The sequence below is a fragment of the Grammomys surdaster genome, unplaced genomic scaffold, assembly GCF_004785775.1.
Source record: "Grammomys surdaster isolate TR1022 unplaced genomic scaffold, NIH_TR_1.0 100, whole genome shotgun sequence".
NCBI classification, from domain to species: domain Eukaryota; kingdom Metazoa; phylum Chordata; class Mammalia; order Rodentia; family Muridae; genus Grammomys; species Grammomys surdaster.
The window spans coordinates 11,677,276-11,690,637 of NW_021604579.1; the positions used below are offsets into that span (position 1 = coordinate 11,677,276).

At 51.2% G+C, this 13,362-nt stretch overlaps 1 protein-coding gene across 1 annotated transcript; it reads right to left on the minus strand.

Annotated features, from left to right (window-relative positions):
* Nucleotides 1-4,269: 4,269 nt before the first annotated feature.
* Ldlrad1 (low density lipoprotein receptor class A domain containing 1) lies at nucleotides 4,270-12,413 on the minus strand. The gene is made up of 5 exons (XM_028787281.1): nucleotides 12,299-12,413; nucleotides 9,856-9,981; nucleotides 8,175-8,312; nucleotides 6,876-7,004; nucleotides 4,270-5,319 (listed from the first exon to the last, which is right to left on the minus strand). Exons 1-5 carry the CDS (start codon nucleotides 12,411-12,413, stop codon nucleotides 5,171-5,173), a joined length of 657 nt encoding a protein of 218 aa, XP_028643114.1. The 3' UTR covers nucleotides 4,270-5,170.
* Nucleotides 12,414-13,362: the final 949 nt, after the last annotated feature.

A 13,362-nucleotide genomic window follows, 5' to 3' on the forward strand; every position in this document is an offset into this window, starting at 1 on the left:
GCCAGGGTGAATGCTGGGGTGTCTTTCTTTCGGCCACTCAAAGCCGAGGGGGCCATGCAGGCCTGCTGATAATTCTTTTAATATCTCATTTACTTATTCTGTATGTTTGTGTGTGGGTATGTGTAGTGTGTGTGTGTGTGCATGTACACTCACTCACTACTATATTCATGCATAGTCTCACACTCTCAAACTGTGGAGATCAAGGGGCAATTAGTTTAAATCCGTTTTCTCTTTGTACCATGTGAGATCTAAGGATCGAACTCAGATCTTCAGGCTTAGCAACAAGCACCTTTACCCCACTGAGCCTTCTAGCCAGCCTCAGATTCATTGAGGTAGTGTACTGTTTGTGTTCACGTAAGTACTATCCTATTTAACAGTGCTCCCACTAGGCTTGGTGGCATGTGCCTATAATCCCTGTATTTGGAAGGCTGAGCCAGGAAGACTGTGAGTTCAAGGCCAGACAGAGCCACATAGCAAGATTCTGTCTCAAAAGAAAGAAGGAAAGCAACCTAGTTCCCAAATAATGAAGCCAGCAGCTTTGTTTTTTCGTACATTGTTATAATTTGTCATTAGTTATTTTTATTATGTGTGTTTAATTTTTTGAGACAGAATCTCCTCTTCCTCACCCTCCGCCCCCCACCCCATGTGTGTGTCTGTGTGTGTGAGTGTATAGTGTAAAGACTTATGACAGACTTGAATATATAGTGAGTTTGAAGCCACCCTGGACTACATGAGTCTGTGTCTCAAAAGAAAAAAGAAAAAAAACAAAGGATTCTGAGACACAGACATTACTAGTGTGGCTCTGGAGTTGGTGTGGCCCCCAGACCCTATGAAAGCCATTGAGCAATGCAGCTTTGGGCCAACCCCTGCCCTCTCTTGCCAAAAGCCTGCCTAAGCCTCCTAGGGGCTCTAGCAAATTCGGTTCTGTGAGCTTAAGGATGAAAGGAGAGCCCCAGCAAACAGAGATGGGAGGCACTTAACCCAGAGCAGATTTTCAACCCAAGCCCTGGGGCCCAGCTGGAGTCACTTTAAATTCCTCCATTCATCCAGCCCTTGCTGTTTGCACAGCCAAGAACCTGTTGTATCTAAAGCCTTGATCTTGAGGCTGGGGCCAGGGAGATAGGGCAGGGGCCAGGGAGGCGGGGCCAGGGAGGCAGGGCAGGGCCCAGGGAGGCGGGGCCAGGGCAAATATTGGCACTGACTCCTGAGCTGTCTCTCTGGCTGCTCTGCGGCCTGGCGCCAGGGGTGGGTTGGCTTGGCCCAGGCCCCAGGCCTGTATCTTCCTGGAATCCTTTATAGAGAATTGTTTGGGTGGTGGCTATGGCACCTGTTCTTTTATGTAGGACCAATAAACAAGAGAGGAACACATGCCAGCTTCTGTGGCACCTGCCAGGTTCCAGCTTCCCATCTGCGGAGACCAAGCTGAAGGAACAAGACTTCAGGAGGCTTGAGTCTTTGGACTTGGGGCTGTCAACCTTGAACCATTGGTTCTTAAAAAGCTGTGTGATACCTCTCTGTGCTTCTGGGAAGTTGTGTCCAACGATATCAGAATCCATGGTGGTAGGCTGGAAATAAAATGGGGTCGCAGAGGCAGGCTGATAAGGGCTTACCGTAGTATGCATTGGTACAGGGGAAATACTCACAGACCCCCCCCCACTGCTAATGCTGGTGAGAGCCACAGTCCTCTGGGCACCCCAGTCTTCCATGGGAATCTTTACAAATGTTCCTCCTCTCACTAAGCCTGCAGAAAAGCCTGGGCTAGACCCTGATTCCCCAGCCTCCAAGTTTCTCTTCACATGAAGAGATCCAACGTGTTCCTCCTGCTGAAAATGAACTGTGGCCTGCAGCCAAGACCCCTCTCAGAAGCCAGCATCTAAGGCTGTTCTGCACACTCCAGGCCCTGAGACTACCATGCTCAGGAACAGTGAGGTGCTCCATAAATGTCAAGCTACACAGTCTGCACACATCGCTTTGCCTTCAGTGTCACAGTGCACACAAGCTGCCTTGCCTCTCCCTAATAGGTTTTAATTAATCAAGTTATTTACTGTGTACGGTGCATGCGTGTGTGTGTGTGTGTGTGTGTGTGTGTTTGAGCATGCATATGGAGGCCAAAGGTAGACACTGGGTATCTCCATCACGCATTCTCCACCTTATTTTATTTATTTCCATTGATTTTTGTGTGCATGTGTGGACATACCTGTGTGTCAACAGAGGACAAGCCCCCCAGGAGATTGTTCTCTCCTTTTGGGTCCCAGGAATCAAACTCAAGGGATCGGGCTTGGAAGCAAGGGCCTTCTCCTGCTAAGCCAGCTCACTGTAACCCTGTCTTGTCTTTTGAGAGAGGGTCTCTCACTGAGTCAGAGTTCCCCAGGTTGGCTGATGGCTGTTCAGCCCCCAGGATCCTGTGCGTACACTGTACATCCGTACCCCCAGCACTAGAGGTACAGTTGTTCACCCCCATACCTGCCTAACCTGTAAGTGCTAAAAACTCAGACTGGGGTCCTCGTGCTTACACAGAAAGCACTTCGCTCACTATCTCCCAAAATGCTAAGACGCAGCTTGTTATGGTTTGTATATGCCCAGCCCAGGGAGTGGCACTATTTGGAGGTATGGTCTTGTTGGGGTAGGTGTGTCACTGTGGGTGTGGGCTTTAAAACCCCCATCCTAGCTTCCTGGAAACCAGTATTCTGCTAGCAGCCTTCAGATGAAGATATAGAACTCTTAGCTTCTCCTACCCCATGCCTGCCTGGATGCTGCCATGTTACTGCCTTGATGATAATGGACTGAACCTCTGAACCTGTAAGCCAGCCCCAATTAAATGTTGTCCTTATAAGAGTTGCCTTGGCCATGGTGTCTGTTCACAGCAGTAAAACCCTAACTAAGACACGGGTTTTATTTTTATATGTATATATTTTTGAGACAGGGTTTCTCTGTGTAGCTCTGGCTATCTAGATCAAGCTGGCCTTGAACTCACAAATTCACCTACCTCTGCCTCCTGAGTCCTGGGATTAAAGGCATGCGCCACCACTGCCTAGCAAGAGATAGTTTTTAGATTCTGTTTAAACAGTCCACTTTCTGGGCTTAATTTCCTTGATGGCACCCTCACTGGTCACTGCCAGCAGGATGAACTGAGACACTACCTGTATTGATTCTCTCTACCTGTATTGATTTACTCTCTCTCTCCTCTACTGTGCCCCCAACACACATACACCTTGTAAGAAAATTTTGATGATTCATTTTGAAGGTGCCTTGAGCCAACTTAGTCCCAGTGAACACTGAACAGAAAACACTGGCCCTCTGCTAATGCCTGCCGCTCTACAAATCCCTACACACACTATGCTAAGCTACACCCCATCCATACCTAAAAGTCGAGAATAGAAAATTACTCATAGCCAAGCTTGCCTGCATCTGATAAGCCTTGAAATACACAGGATATAAAACAGATGAATACACGCAAATGTAAAGGAGAAATGAGACCTCGATGCCTATAAGGCTGTGCCGGCCTGATCATTCACAACACGGGGAGGTCTTACGTTAGGGTTTATAAATACCCTCTGTATTCACTAGGCGAGCCTGCCACTCTAAGCTGTTGCCTTGCAAGGTCACAAAATAAACTGATTTACTTTTGCTAGTCTGAGTTTCCAGCACTCTTACTATGAAGTGGAGATCTTTGTTTCCTGCATATGCCCATGCTTTGGCCCCTCCAGCCTGTTGAATAATCCATAGTTTAATCAGAACTGTTACATGGCTCTCATATGGACCAAGCATGGCATGCCTTTCCTCCTGAAGATCGCCCTCACCTTCTACAGAGAAACCCAAATGAAGGGGCATTGCTGAGGCTTGTCCACAGCAGCATCACAGGAACCCCACATTTCTGCTGTCTCACTCATCCCTGCATGGCGTGAGCTGGGCTTTCTATAAGACCCCTACTGTTCACGTGCCAGGACCCAGACCTCTTCTCTGGGGGCCCAGCCCCCAGCCCCCAGCCCCCAGCCCCAGCTCCGAACCCCCAGCCCCCAGCTCCCAGCTCAGCTCAGAAATGGCTGAAGGAATACACAAGTGGTGAAAGAACAAATGAACAGCCAGGGCCCAGCTGCTCCTTGGATACCACTTTCAATTCATACCTCACAAGATATTAACAAAGAAAAACAGCTCTGTTAATTTCTAGTGGGCTATTTCTCTCTCTTCCAACAGAAGTCCTCTCCCCCCCCCCCAGCCAGATCCCAAGTCTGTCTTTCAGGATAAGGACAAGATACTTTTGTTCCTCAAGCTACGTCTTTAATACCCCTCCTCACAGATCCCCCCCCCAGCCAAGGTGTGGCTCTATTCTTTAATAATGGGGGAGGCCCTGAAGTCAGAGTTCCACAGACTGACTTTGAGTCCCAGTTCCAGGTCCATCCTGGGCAAGTCATCCCTTGGGCCTGAGTCTCTTCATCTGTCTAATGAACATACCCATCCTTGCCTGCCTGCGTGTTATGGAGCTAGAAGGTATGCAGGGAAATGGCTCGTTCTGGCTTCAGGACCTGAATATAAACCTGTAGGCAGTTGTGGGGTGAAGGCTAAAGGCATCGAGGGGTTCTTCTAAGCTGCACTTTCTCTGGGTCTGGAGCCACAGCCTCCTGGAGATTGGGAAACTAGTAGGTACCAGGTCCCAAGTGCTACATGCAACCTCATGTGATCAGTCGGGCTGCTGGTGAGTTGGGTAACTAACAAGCCACTGAGGCCTTGAGCGCAGCAGCTTCTGCCTTAGGCACCAAATGACGGTAAATGTGTGTGCTTTGTCTTCTACCCACAGGGCTAAACTCACTTGGCATTTAAGACACAATTTTATCTATCTTTTCAAGGGATGACAAGATTGGAACTTCAGGCCTGTTCTGGAGCCAAGGAGCGTGTCTCTTCTATGTGGTCCCATTGACAGGCCTAAAGGGACGGAGGCAGACACCTCATCTTTGTTAGAATCTACCTAACATGGTTGTGAGCTCCTTGTCATTGGATGTGCCCAAGTGAGACACTCGAAAGGAGGAAAGACAATTCCTGTTCAAAGACAATGGGGGCCGGGTGTCACTGGTAGATGGCAAAGATTTCTTCCTGCCGTTGTGGTCTAGGGTTTGATGCTCTGGTGAAAGGTTCCGGGTGCCAACTCTTATGGTGTGGATGGAGGGAGGCTCACTCAAGGTCCAGGACAGGAGTACTCATCTGACCAGTCAGAGCAGTGCTGCATTCCGTCCCGGCACAGAACCCTTGGGACACAGCTGCAGTACTTGAACACAGTTGGCGTGCAGCGCCACCACCCGGGGCCACAGGGTGGGCACGCAGTCACTGGGGAGACAAGAGCCAGTGGAAGAAGCAGCCTTTGAAGCTCTTGTCCTGGGCTCTCCAGACAAGAGGGTGCTCTCTAGATCTGCAACACACATAGCTCGTGCAGCGGTAGGCCATCCAGTGTGGGAATGACCATGCAGGCTTCCCTGCAGCAGCAGAGAGAACTGCAGCTTCACAATTCATACACAGGCCGTGTTGATCTTCTCGCCTGGCTAAGCCTCAGTTCCTGTCTGCTCAATTGAGTAAAGGAAACCAGACAGTGCCTGGAAATGAATGGATGTGGAGATACTGCACCGCCCAGCTCAGCTCCTGCTCCACCCTCACTCTGCCTTAGGGAGCCCTTGGATGCTCTGGGGGTGCCTCACTCCTCTGTTCCCTGTCCTGTATCTGTGGCTCCCCCATTCCTCTTTACACACCAGCCCTGACTGTTGGCCCCTGTTCTCTATGGCCTGTTCTGTGATGTCTTTTCTGAGACATCTGCTAGAGTCTCCTAGGTCCCAGTACTTCCTCTTGGCACCAGCATGGCGTGGTCCTGGGGGATGGGTCTGACTCCTGACTCTCCCTTCCAGAATATGGCACAGGCCACCTCAGCAGTGCTCAGAAGATGTCTGTGGATTTAACACTGGACATAGAATGTGTGTGCATGTGTGCCCACACAGACATGGACACAGATGAGTGCATGGACACATACATGGGCACTTGTGTGGAGGCAGAAGGTCTCCAGTGTCTTCCCTGATTGTCTGTCACCTTTTGTCTTTTGAGACAGGGTCTCAGGCTGGCCTTCAACTGTGAAGCCAATGATGACCCTGAACTTTTGACCTTCCTGCCTCTACTCTCAGAGCGTTGGGGTTAGAGAAATGTACCACCACAGCTCACTCACGCAGGGCTGAGGATCAGAGCAAGGCTCATGCACACCAGGGAACTGCTCGACCATCTGAGCTGCAGCCTTAGCACCCTCCATACCTTTAAAATTTTGTTTTATTACATTCATTTATTGTGTGTGCGAGTGTGCACCTGACATGGGACACGTGTGGCATGTGGAAGTTAGGAACCTGTGGTCTGTTCTGTCTTTCTACCATGGGGATGGGTTTGGGTCTTCTGCTGTGCAGCAGTGCACAAGCATGTGACTAAGCATCTCCCCAGGGCTGGGGAAAGAATGTAAAGATGTCTAAGGAGGTTGTTTACTCCATAGTCCCTCCTGTAGGTGTCTGCTCCCTTCTTGGTACTTGGAATTGCCCACATATGAACTGGGCCAGCGAGTTCTGCCCTGCTCTCCTCATAGGTTTGCTAGGAAGTGCCTAGGACAGAAGGCTCAGATCCAGAAAGGTTTCTGCAGTCTCTTTGCTCAGTCACCCTCTGGGTCCTAGTGCCCGTTAGTAACCTGAAGATAAGTGTTCTCCACGAAGAGCCTCTCATAGCAAGCACCTCTACCCAGAAGTGTTCAAGTGGAAGTGGAAATGTTCTTCCCAGGATTTGGGGACAGTACACAAGGAATTGTAGAGATTCCTGCTCAGCCCGTACCCTCAGCCACTACTCGCCTGTGCCCAGACCCCCACCTGGGCTCAGCTCATCTGAGCAGTCCCCACAGTTGTTGGTACCATCACATTTCTGGTCTGAGTAGATCCAGGAGTCTGGGTCTCCACAGGTGGTCAGGAGGAAGCTGGGGAGGCTCTGGGGCACATCTCCTATAAAGGGACAAGGGGGGTAGGACAAAATTCAGCTCTGACCACAATACCTCAGCCACCTGCAGCTGGATCACCCTGTCCTACCACAGGGTCTTCCCATTCATTCTAGAAAGGGTATAAGAGGTCTTCCAGGAAGGAAGTCTGTTCCAAAGAGTGGAGCGTTCTTACTCTGTGCAACCCTTGTGGGGTGACAAGGGATCCCTGAGAGCACCCCTTGTATGTCCCCACCCTCAGCATTGTGTGCATACTCACTGCAGAAGTCTCCCTTGTCACCTCTGCTAACCTGCCACCTTTAATCTAGGGTCAAGTTCCCTCCAGGAAGCCTCCGCTCATCAGAATGTAGCAGGTAGAACCGGATTTCTTATACATGGGCCCCAGAATTCCCGCCTACGTCAAGGAGTTGTGGACAGGGTGACCCAAATTCACACAAACCCAGGCCAGCCTCAAGGAGTGAGCTCCCCATCCTACAAACACTAGGCAGAGGCTGGGCGGTCTCTCTTGGCTTGCTGGAGTAGCTCATGGGATAGGAGCTGGGATGTGGGCCCAGTGAAGCTTTTTGTTGTTGTTGAGACAGGGTCTCATTTATGCAGGCTGGCCTGAAACTTGAAATGAATGACCTTGAGCTCCTGACCATCTGCATCTACTTTCCAAGTGCTGGGATTACAATGTGCACGAGACTCTTGGATTTGGGCTAAATGGTTCTTCAGAGTCCAGCTCTCAAGGATCTGAGGCACAGTACCTCCTACCCCTGCCCCAGATCATAGCTGTCTTCCTGCTTCGGGTCTCCCCACTAATTCATGCTTTTGTGTTTATTTCACATAGCCGAGCTCTATTCTCCTAAGAACAGGTGTCTAAGGCATGGGGCCAGGTCTTCTGGTTCATTCATTCACATACTCATTCATTCAGAAAGTTATTCCAGATAAGAGCCCTAAGCAGGGCTGTTGACCTCTGGCAGGACTCAGAGAAGGCTGCCATGAAGGGAGATCACAGGCGGTGGGTGGAGATGACATCGTAAGATCCCCCAGTGTACAGCAGAAGGTCTGGGCTGAGGTGCCATGTCACCACAGACGTGAGGACATGGAGGTGGTACTAAGGATGTTCCATGGAGCTGCAAGGGAAGTTAGGGTGGTTGTGGGGATGAAGAGGGGTGTGAGATTGAGGAATACTCACGACACAAGCTCTCAGCCTCATCCTCACCGTGAGGACAGGTGCGGATGCTGTCACACACCGCATGGGCTGGGATGCAGTGCCTTCGGTCATGGCACAAGAACCCCGTCCTGTTGGCCAGTGTCACACAGGAGTGAGTCTCTGTAGAGGCAAGAGAGGCCCTAGAGTGGAGGTGGAGCTCATAAACGCAACCTTGGGGTGGGCAAGGTGGGGTACACAAGGTCCCTCAGGAAGCCCCTTTGAGCTCCTGGAGGGCCTAGGGCAGCAGAGAGGCTCTGAACACCAAGGCATGTATGGAGTTGAAGCTGCCACTCTGCCATGGCAGGCACGGGTGACCTGGCCTCCTCCAGCCTAAGGGCCTTTGTCTTCAAAATAGAGGTCATAGCCTAGCCCCAGAGGTATGTGGGATGTTGGGAACATTGTTGTTCTAGACATTGGCCCACAGGCTGTGCAGAGTGCTTTGGTCACACAGGAAGCACTAAGAACAGCGTGCCATCTTTCACACAGCTTTAATGATGGATCTCCTGGAACAGGTTAGCTGGTTGGAAACTGTATATTTGGCTGTCTGGGGACAGCATGTCACAATCCCTTTCATCTGGGTATACCTTAACAGCAAACTTCCATATTTTTTATTGTTCCTCCAAGTACTTGTAAGAAGTGTTACCCTTAAACCCTTCCTGAGGAAGAGGGATGCTCACCCCTAAAGGTGACCCAAGATTTAAAGGATAAACTGACTTAAGGAGATGGAAGTCATAGGCTGTGCTTATGGGCACATGTGCAAGTGTATTTGAGCCAGTAGGAGTCATGTCTCCATTCCCAGAGCTACCTCAGCTGGTCACAGGAGGCACCCTTACGGACACACATTGTCGCAGATGCACACAGGAAAATAAACACATTCACATGCACATACCTGCACTCACATGCACACACCTGCACACACCGGCACACACCTGCACCTTCGTGCACATGCTTACAGCAATAGATGCACACACAAACACCTATCTGTGCACTGACACACGTGTACACAGACACACTGACAAGCACATTAGCATACATGCAGCCAGGTAACTGCACACATACAGGGATTCACACACAAGTGAACACAAGCAAGCAGGCACCTGTATGCACAGTCACACACACACACATGCACACAGGCACTCACACACATATGCACAGGCACTCACACACATATGCACAGGCACTCATACACATATGCACAGGCACTCACACACATATGTACAGGCACTCACACACACAGGCACAGGCAGGCCCCTGCATGCACATGGGCACTCACACACATGTGCACACACAGCTCATGGTCTGCACTGTCAGGTGGAATGCTGATTTCACACTTCCTCTTCCTCGTCCCTTAAGCAGCCCTGCCTGCCCATGCAGCCATCTCTCAGACAGCTAGGAAGAAGGATGGGACAACCCCCTCCCCAGGCTCCTGGAATATGACCTCCCTGTCAAGAGCAGCTTTTGAGGCCCTGGGCATTGACCCCACTCGCTTATATCCTATCCACTGTCTTCTTGCCTTCTCTCCTCTCTTGCCTCCTCCACAACTGTTGTTCCCAATGCCCATACATGCACAGGTATCTCTGCTTACACCTTAGGGAACCACTCAAGTCACTCAGGGAGAAGCCAGGCAGGGCTGGAGTCTCCATGCCTCTTTCTTGCCCCTGACCTGGTGTGCGGGATGGATGTCCAAAGACGGTGGCCAGAACAAGCAAGGCGGCAAGCATGGCCAGCAGGAGTAGCAGGGAGACAGAGAGGCAGGCCCCACGGCGTGAGCAGCAGAGGGGGTCACAGCCTGTGGAGGGGAAGACAATGAAGAGGTGAAGAGATTCCCCCAAGATCCCACCCCACTCTCCAGGCAGCCCTCCCGAGTCAGGGAGTACTAGGGCTAGAGGAAGCATTCGTAAGCCTTCCATGACACTCCCTGGCCCGGCCTGTCCTCCGTCATTACCAAATGCCACCAGGGGCTAGCCTCTGCTCCATAGAGGCTGTCTCTCCTTCCTGTCCTTCCTAGCTTATCCTCATGACCAAGGGCATAGGACAGTGGACATCTGTGTACCTAGAGGGGCCTCAGTGCCTGCTTGCACAGGGTGGGGTGGGGAGGATTATCTTGGTTGTATTCATTGAAGTGGGAAGATTCATTCACTGCGGGCGATACCATTCCCTAAATGGGATGCTGGACTGTGTAAGTGGAGAGAACTGAGCAGCAAGCGGTGACTGCATCCGTCCCTGTTCCCCACTGCGGGTGCGATGTGACCAGCCGCTTCCAGCTCCTTGAGTTCCCTGACTCGATGGACTGTACCTTGAACTTTATTTCTGTGGATGACAAACTGAGGTTCAAAGAAGCAATCGTCCTGGTCACTCCTGTTCTGGGTGTGATACCCATTTGATGCCAAAACCCAGACCCTTTGCTCACTTCCAGCCTAGCATCTGTTCTAGTGTCCCTCAGAATGTGGCCTGGAGTCCCAGCTCCATGGATTCCTAGCCGGGCCACACAGTGAGCCATTTGCTTTTCTGTGTCTCAGTCTCCTTGAGTGCTAAGCCAGTACCGTGAGGGTTCCTGTAGTTGGCTGAGGGCTGGTTTGTTGAACGATTATTCTAAAACAGCAGGCACTAAGTGTGAGCTAAGTATTTGCTGTTTGTCTACCAAGTGCCACGCTCTCTCTAGGCGTGTGGGGACAGCAGGAACGGCAGTAGCTGGCAGATGTCCCATGCTCTAGAATTGCACTTGGCTCTCTTAATTCTTTTTGCTTCTTTTTGTTTTTCAAGACAGAATCTAACTATATAGCTCTGGCTATCCTAACTCAGTATATTCAACCTGGCCTTGAACTCACAGAAATTTGCCTACCTTCACCTCCCAAGTACCTGGATTAAGGCTGTGTACCACTATGCCTGGCTTACTTCCCCTAATTCTTGCTTGCTTGCAAAATGAAGCAAAGCAGCTTTATTGGGTGCCTCGAGGGCACCTTGCTCTGTAGAAGGCATGAAAGTAGCTTTCGTCCACCTCAGAGAGTTCTCAGCCTCACTTGGAGGGCCAGACATGGTCAAGTAGGAAGGAGGGTAGAGACTAAGTCCCCTGTGTCAGGACACAGAAGGGCAGAGGCGGATTTGATTCAGTCCTTGGGCTCTTGGGCTCTGAGGCAGGTATAGCTCTCACTGGTGCTGTGTGTGGATGTGTGGGTGTGCGCATGTGCAAGTGTGCCAAGTAGAGATACAGAAGACAAGGGGAGGATCCTGATTTGGGTCCTGATTTGGTTTAATTCATTCCACTCAAGTTTCCAGTTACCTGTCAGCAAGACCTCTGCCTGCAGTGTCAAATGAAAGGTGTCTGGGGAGGTGTGGACAGGACCCTGAGGAGCTCTGGGTGATACAGGGACCTTGGGAAAACCAGTTGATTTATAAGGTGGGGCAGGGCAGAGGCCTCAAAGAGCAGGCCTTCCAGGGAGAGGGTGTGGCAGGAGAGGCCTGGTGTGATGAAGGCATGTGGGTGTGGGCTGGTAGAGGAGACAACAGGGCTACAGGAAACACAGTATACATCACAAACCTAGACTCCTAGAGCCCTGGTTGGTGGTTCCTTTGTGGTCAGTAACACAGAGTAAACTTGGGTCACCAGGGAGATTGTGTTGACACTGGCAGCAGGGCCAGCTGACTGGTTGATCCTCAAATATTTGTGCACAGTAAGTTGTGTGCAGGGGGTGGGGGGTTGTAAGCAAGACTGGAGCATGAGACAGAGCTCTTGCCTTGGTGGAGATGCCCACTTTACAGCCAGAAACTCCAGAAACTGCCCACCTAGGGCAAAGGAAGAAAACCACAGCTACAGCCAGCCACACTGAAAACAACTTGGAAATAGTCACCAGCATGGAGAAGCAACCAGGGGCCTCCTATCCAATGCCACATTACCACTGACCTGATTACCCAACCTCTTTTAGCTTCAGCTGTTTCTAGTACCCCAGCCACCCAGAGCTGTCCTAAAGGCCAGGAAGCCGGGAGCAGACATCACCACCCATATTGGGATAGAAGAGCTGTAGCCTTGGATGCTCTATGCCCAGCTTCAGGGGAGTTCCCAGGGAGAGACCCACAGCACCCAGCCTGACCCCCATCTCTGTTCTTACCTTCGCTTCCAGGGCGAGCTTTCCTTCCAGCGGCTGTGTTACTCTCCACATCTGCCTGCCCGAGAGACCAGAAGCAGACTGGGCAAAATTCTGGTCTCTCACAGCCCAGGCTCATCCTGCCTGCTTCACGTTCCCACACTTTCACCTGTACAGTAGGGTAGCTTCCACCCAGTACCCACTCCTCCTTTGTCCTCCAAAGTGACTCAGGCAGTCCTCCTGGTGACAGTGCCCTAACACACCTAGGTGTTTGGTGCTGCCACTCAGCACTCCTGACTCTCACTTGGAGTGAATCCCCACAGCAGATAAATGTGGCCTAGGTCCTAGGGTCCCCTCCCCAGAGCCCTTTCCATCCCCAGGATGGCCCCTAGGTCAAGAGTCAGTCAGGCCCAGGCAGCTTTTACCTGGGGGACGATTTTGTTCATGGCACCAACACTCATCTCCAGGAACTGGGGTAAAGAGAGCTCAGTGTAGTGTCCTCTGCCTTGTCACCAAGGGCAGCTTGGGGGAGGGAAGGACAGCAACGGGCTTTGTCAGGGCTGTGCCCTCCCCTGTGACACTCTCCTCCCAGGAGGAAAGGACATGAGTACCTGTTCCTACCAAGTCTTTCCCTAGGTTGCAGTTGATAGTGGTACATCCCATTCCACAGATGACAAGCTGGGGTTTGTGCCTCAAGTCTCACTATACGTGGGAGAGATGAACCAGGACTTTGGCACATTTTCCTCCTCTGCATCAACAGACTGCAAGATGGCAAGGCCCCCCAGCTGAAGGAAGCCACAGGCAGAAATGCCATGAGTCTTGGTTCAGTGGCCAGAAGGCAAAGTTCCTTTTCTCACTGATGAGCTGTTCATTAAGTAGGTGATCTAGGTCAGAAGAATATGTACTTCTGAGGGCCAACAGGATGGCTCAGTGCCTGGGGACCCTCATTTGAGTCCCAGGATAAGTGTGCAGGTGCAAGGAGAGTGCCCACTGCACAGTTGTCCTGACTCCACACATGCGAGCATGCACCCCTACCGCACACACACACACATATCCTGACTCCACACATGCGAGCATGCACCCCTACC

What these genes read in the sequence shown, in the direction of transcription:
- Ldlrad1 (XM_028787281.1), bottom strand. Translation starts at nt 12,413, where the DNA reads ATGAGCCTGGGCTGTGAGAGACCAGAATTTTGCCCAGTCTGCTTCTGG. An exon ending in ACATCCATCCCGCACACCAG is followed by an intron (nt 8,313 to 9,855) that starts GTCAGGGGCAAG and finishes TTGCCTCTACAG; the next exon opens with AGACTCACTCCTGTGTGACA. An exon ending in TGAGGCTGAGAGCTTGTGTC is followed by an intron (nt 7,005 to 8,174) that starts GTGAGTATTCCT and finishes GTCCCTTTATAG; the next exon opens with GAGATGTGCCCCAGAGCCTC.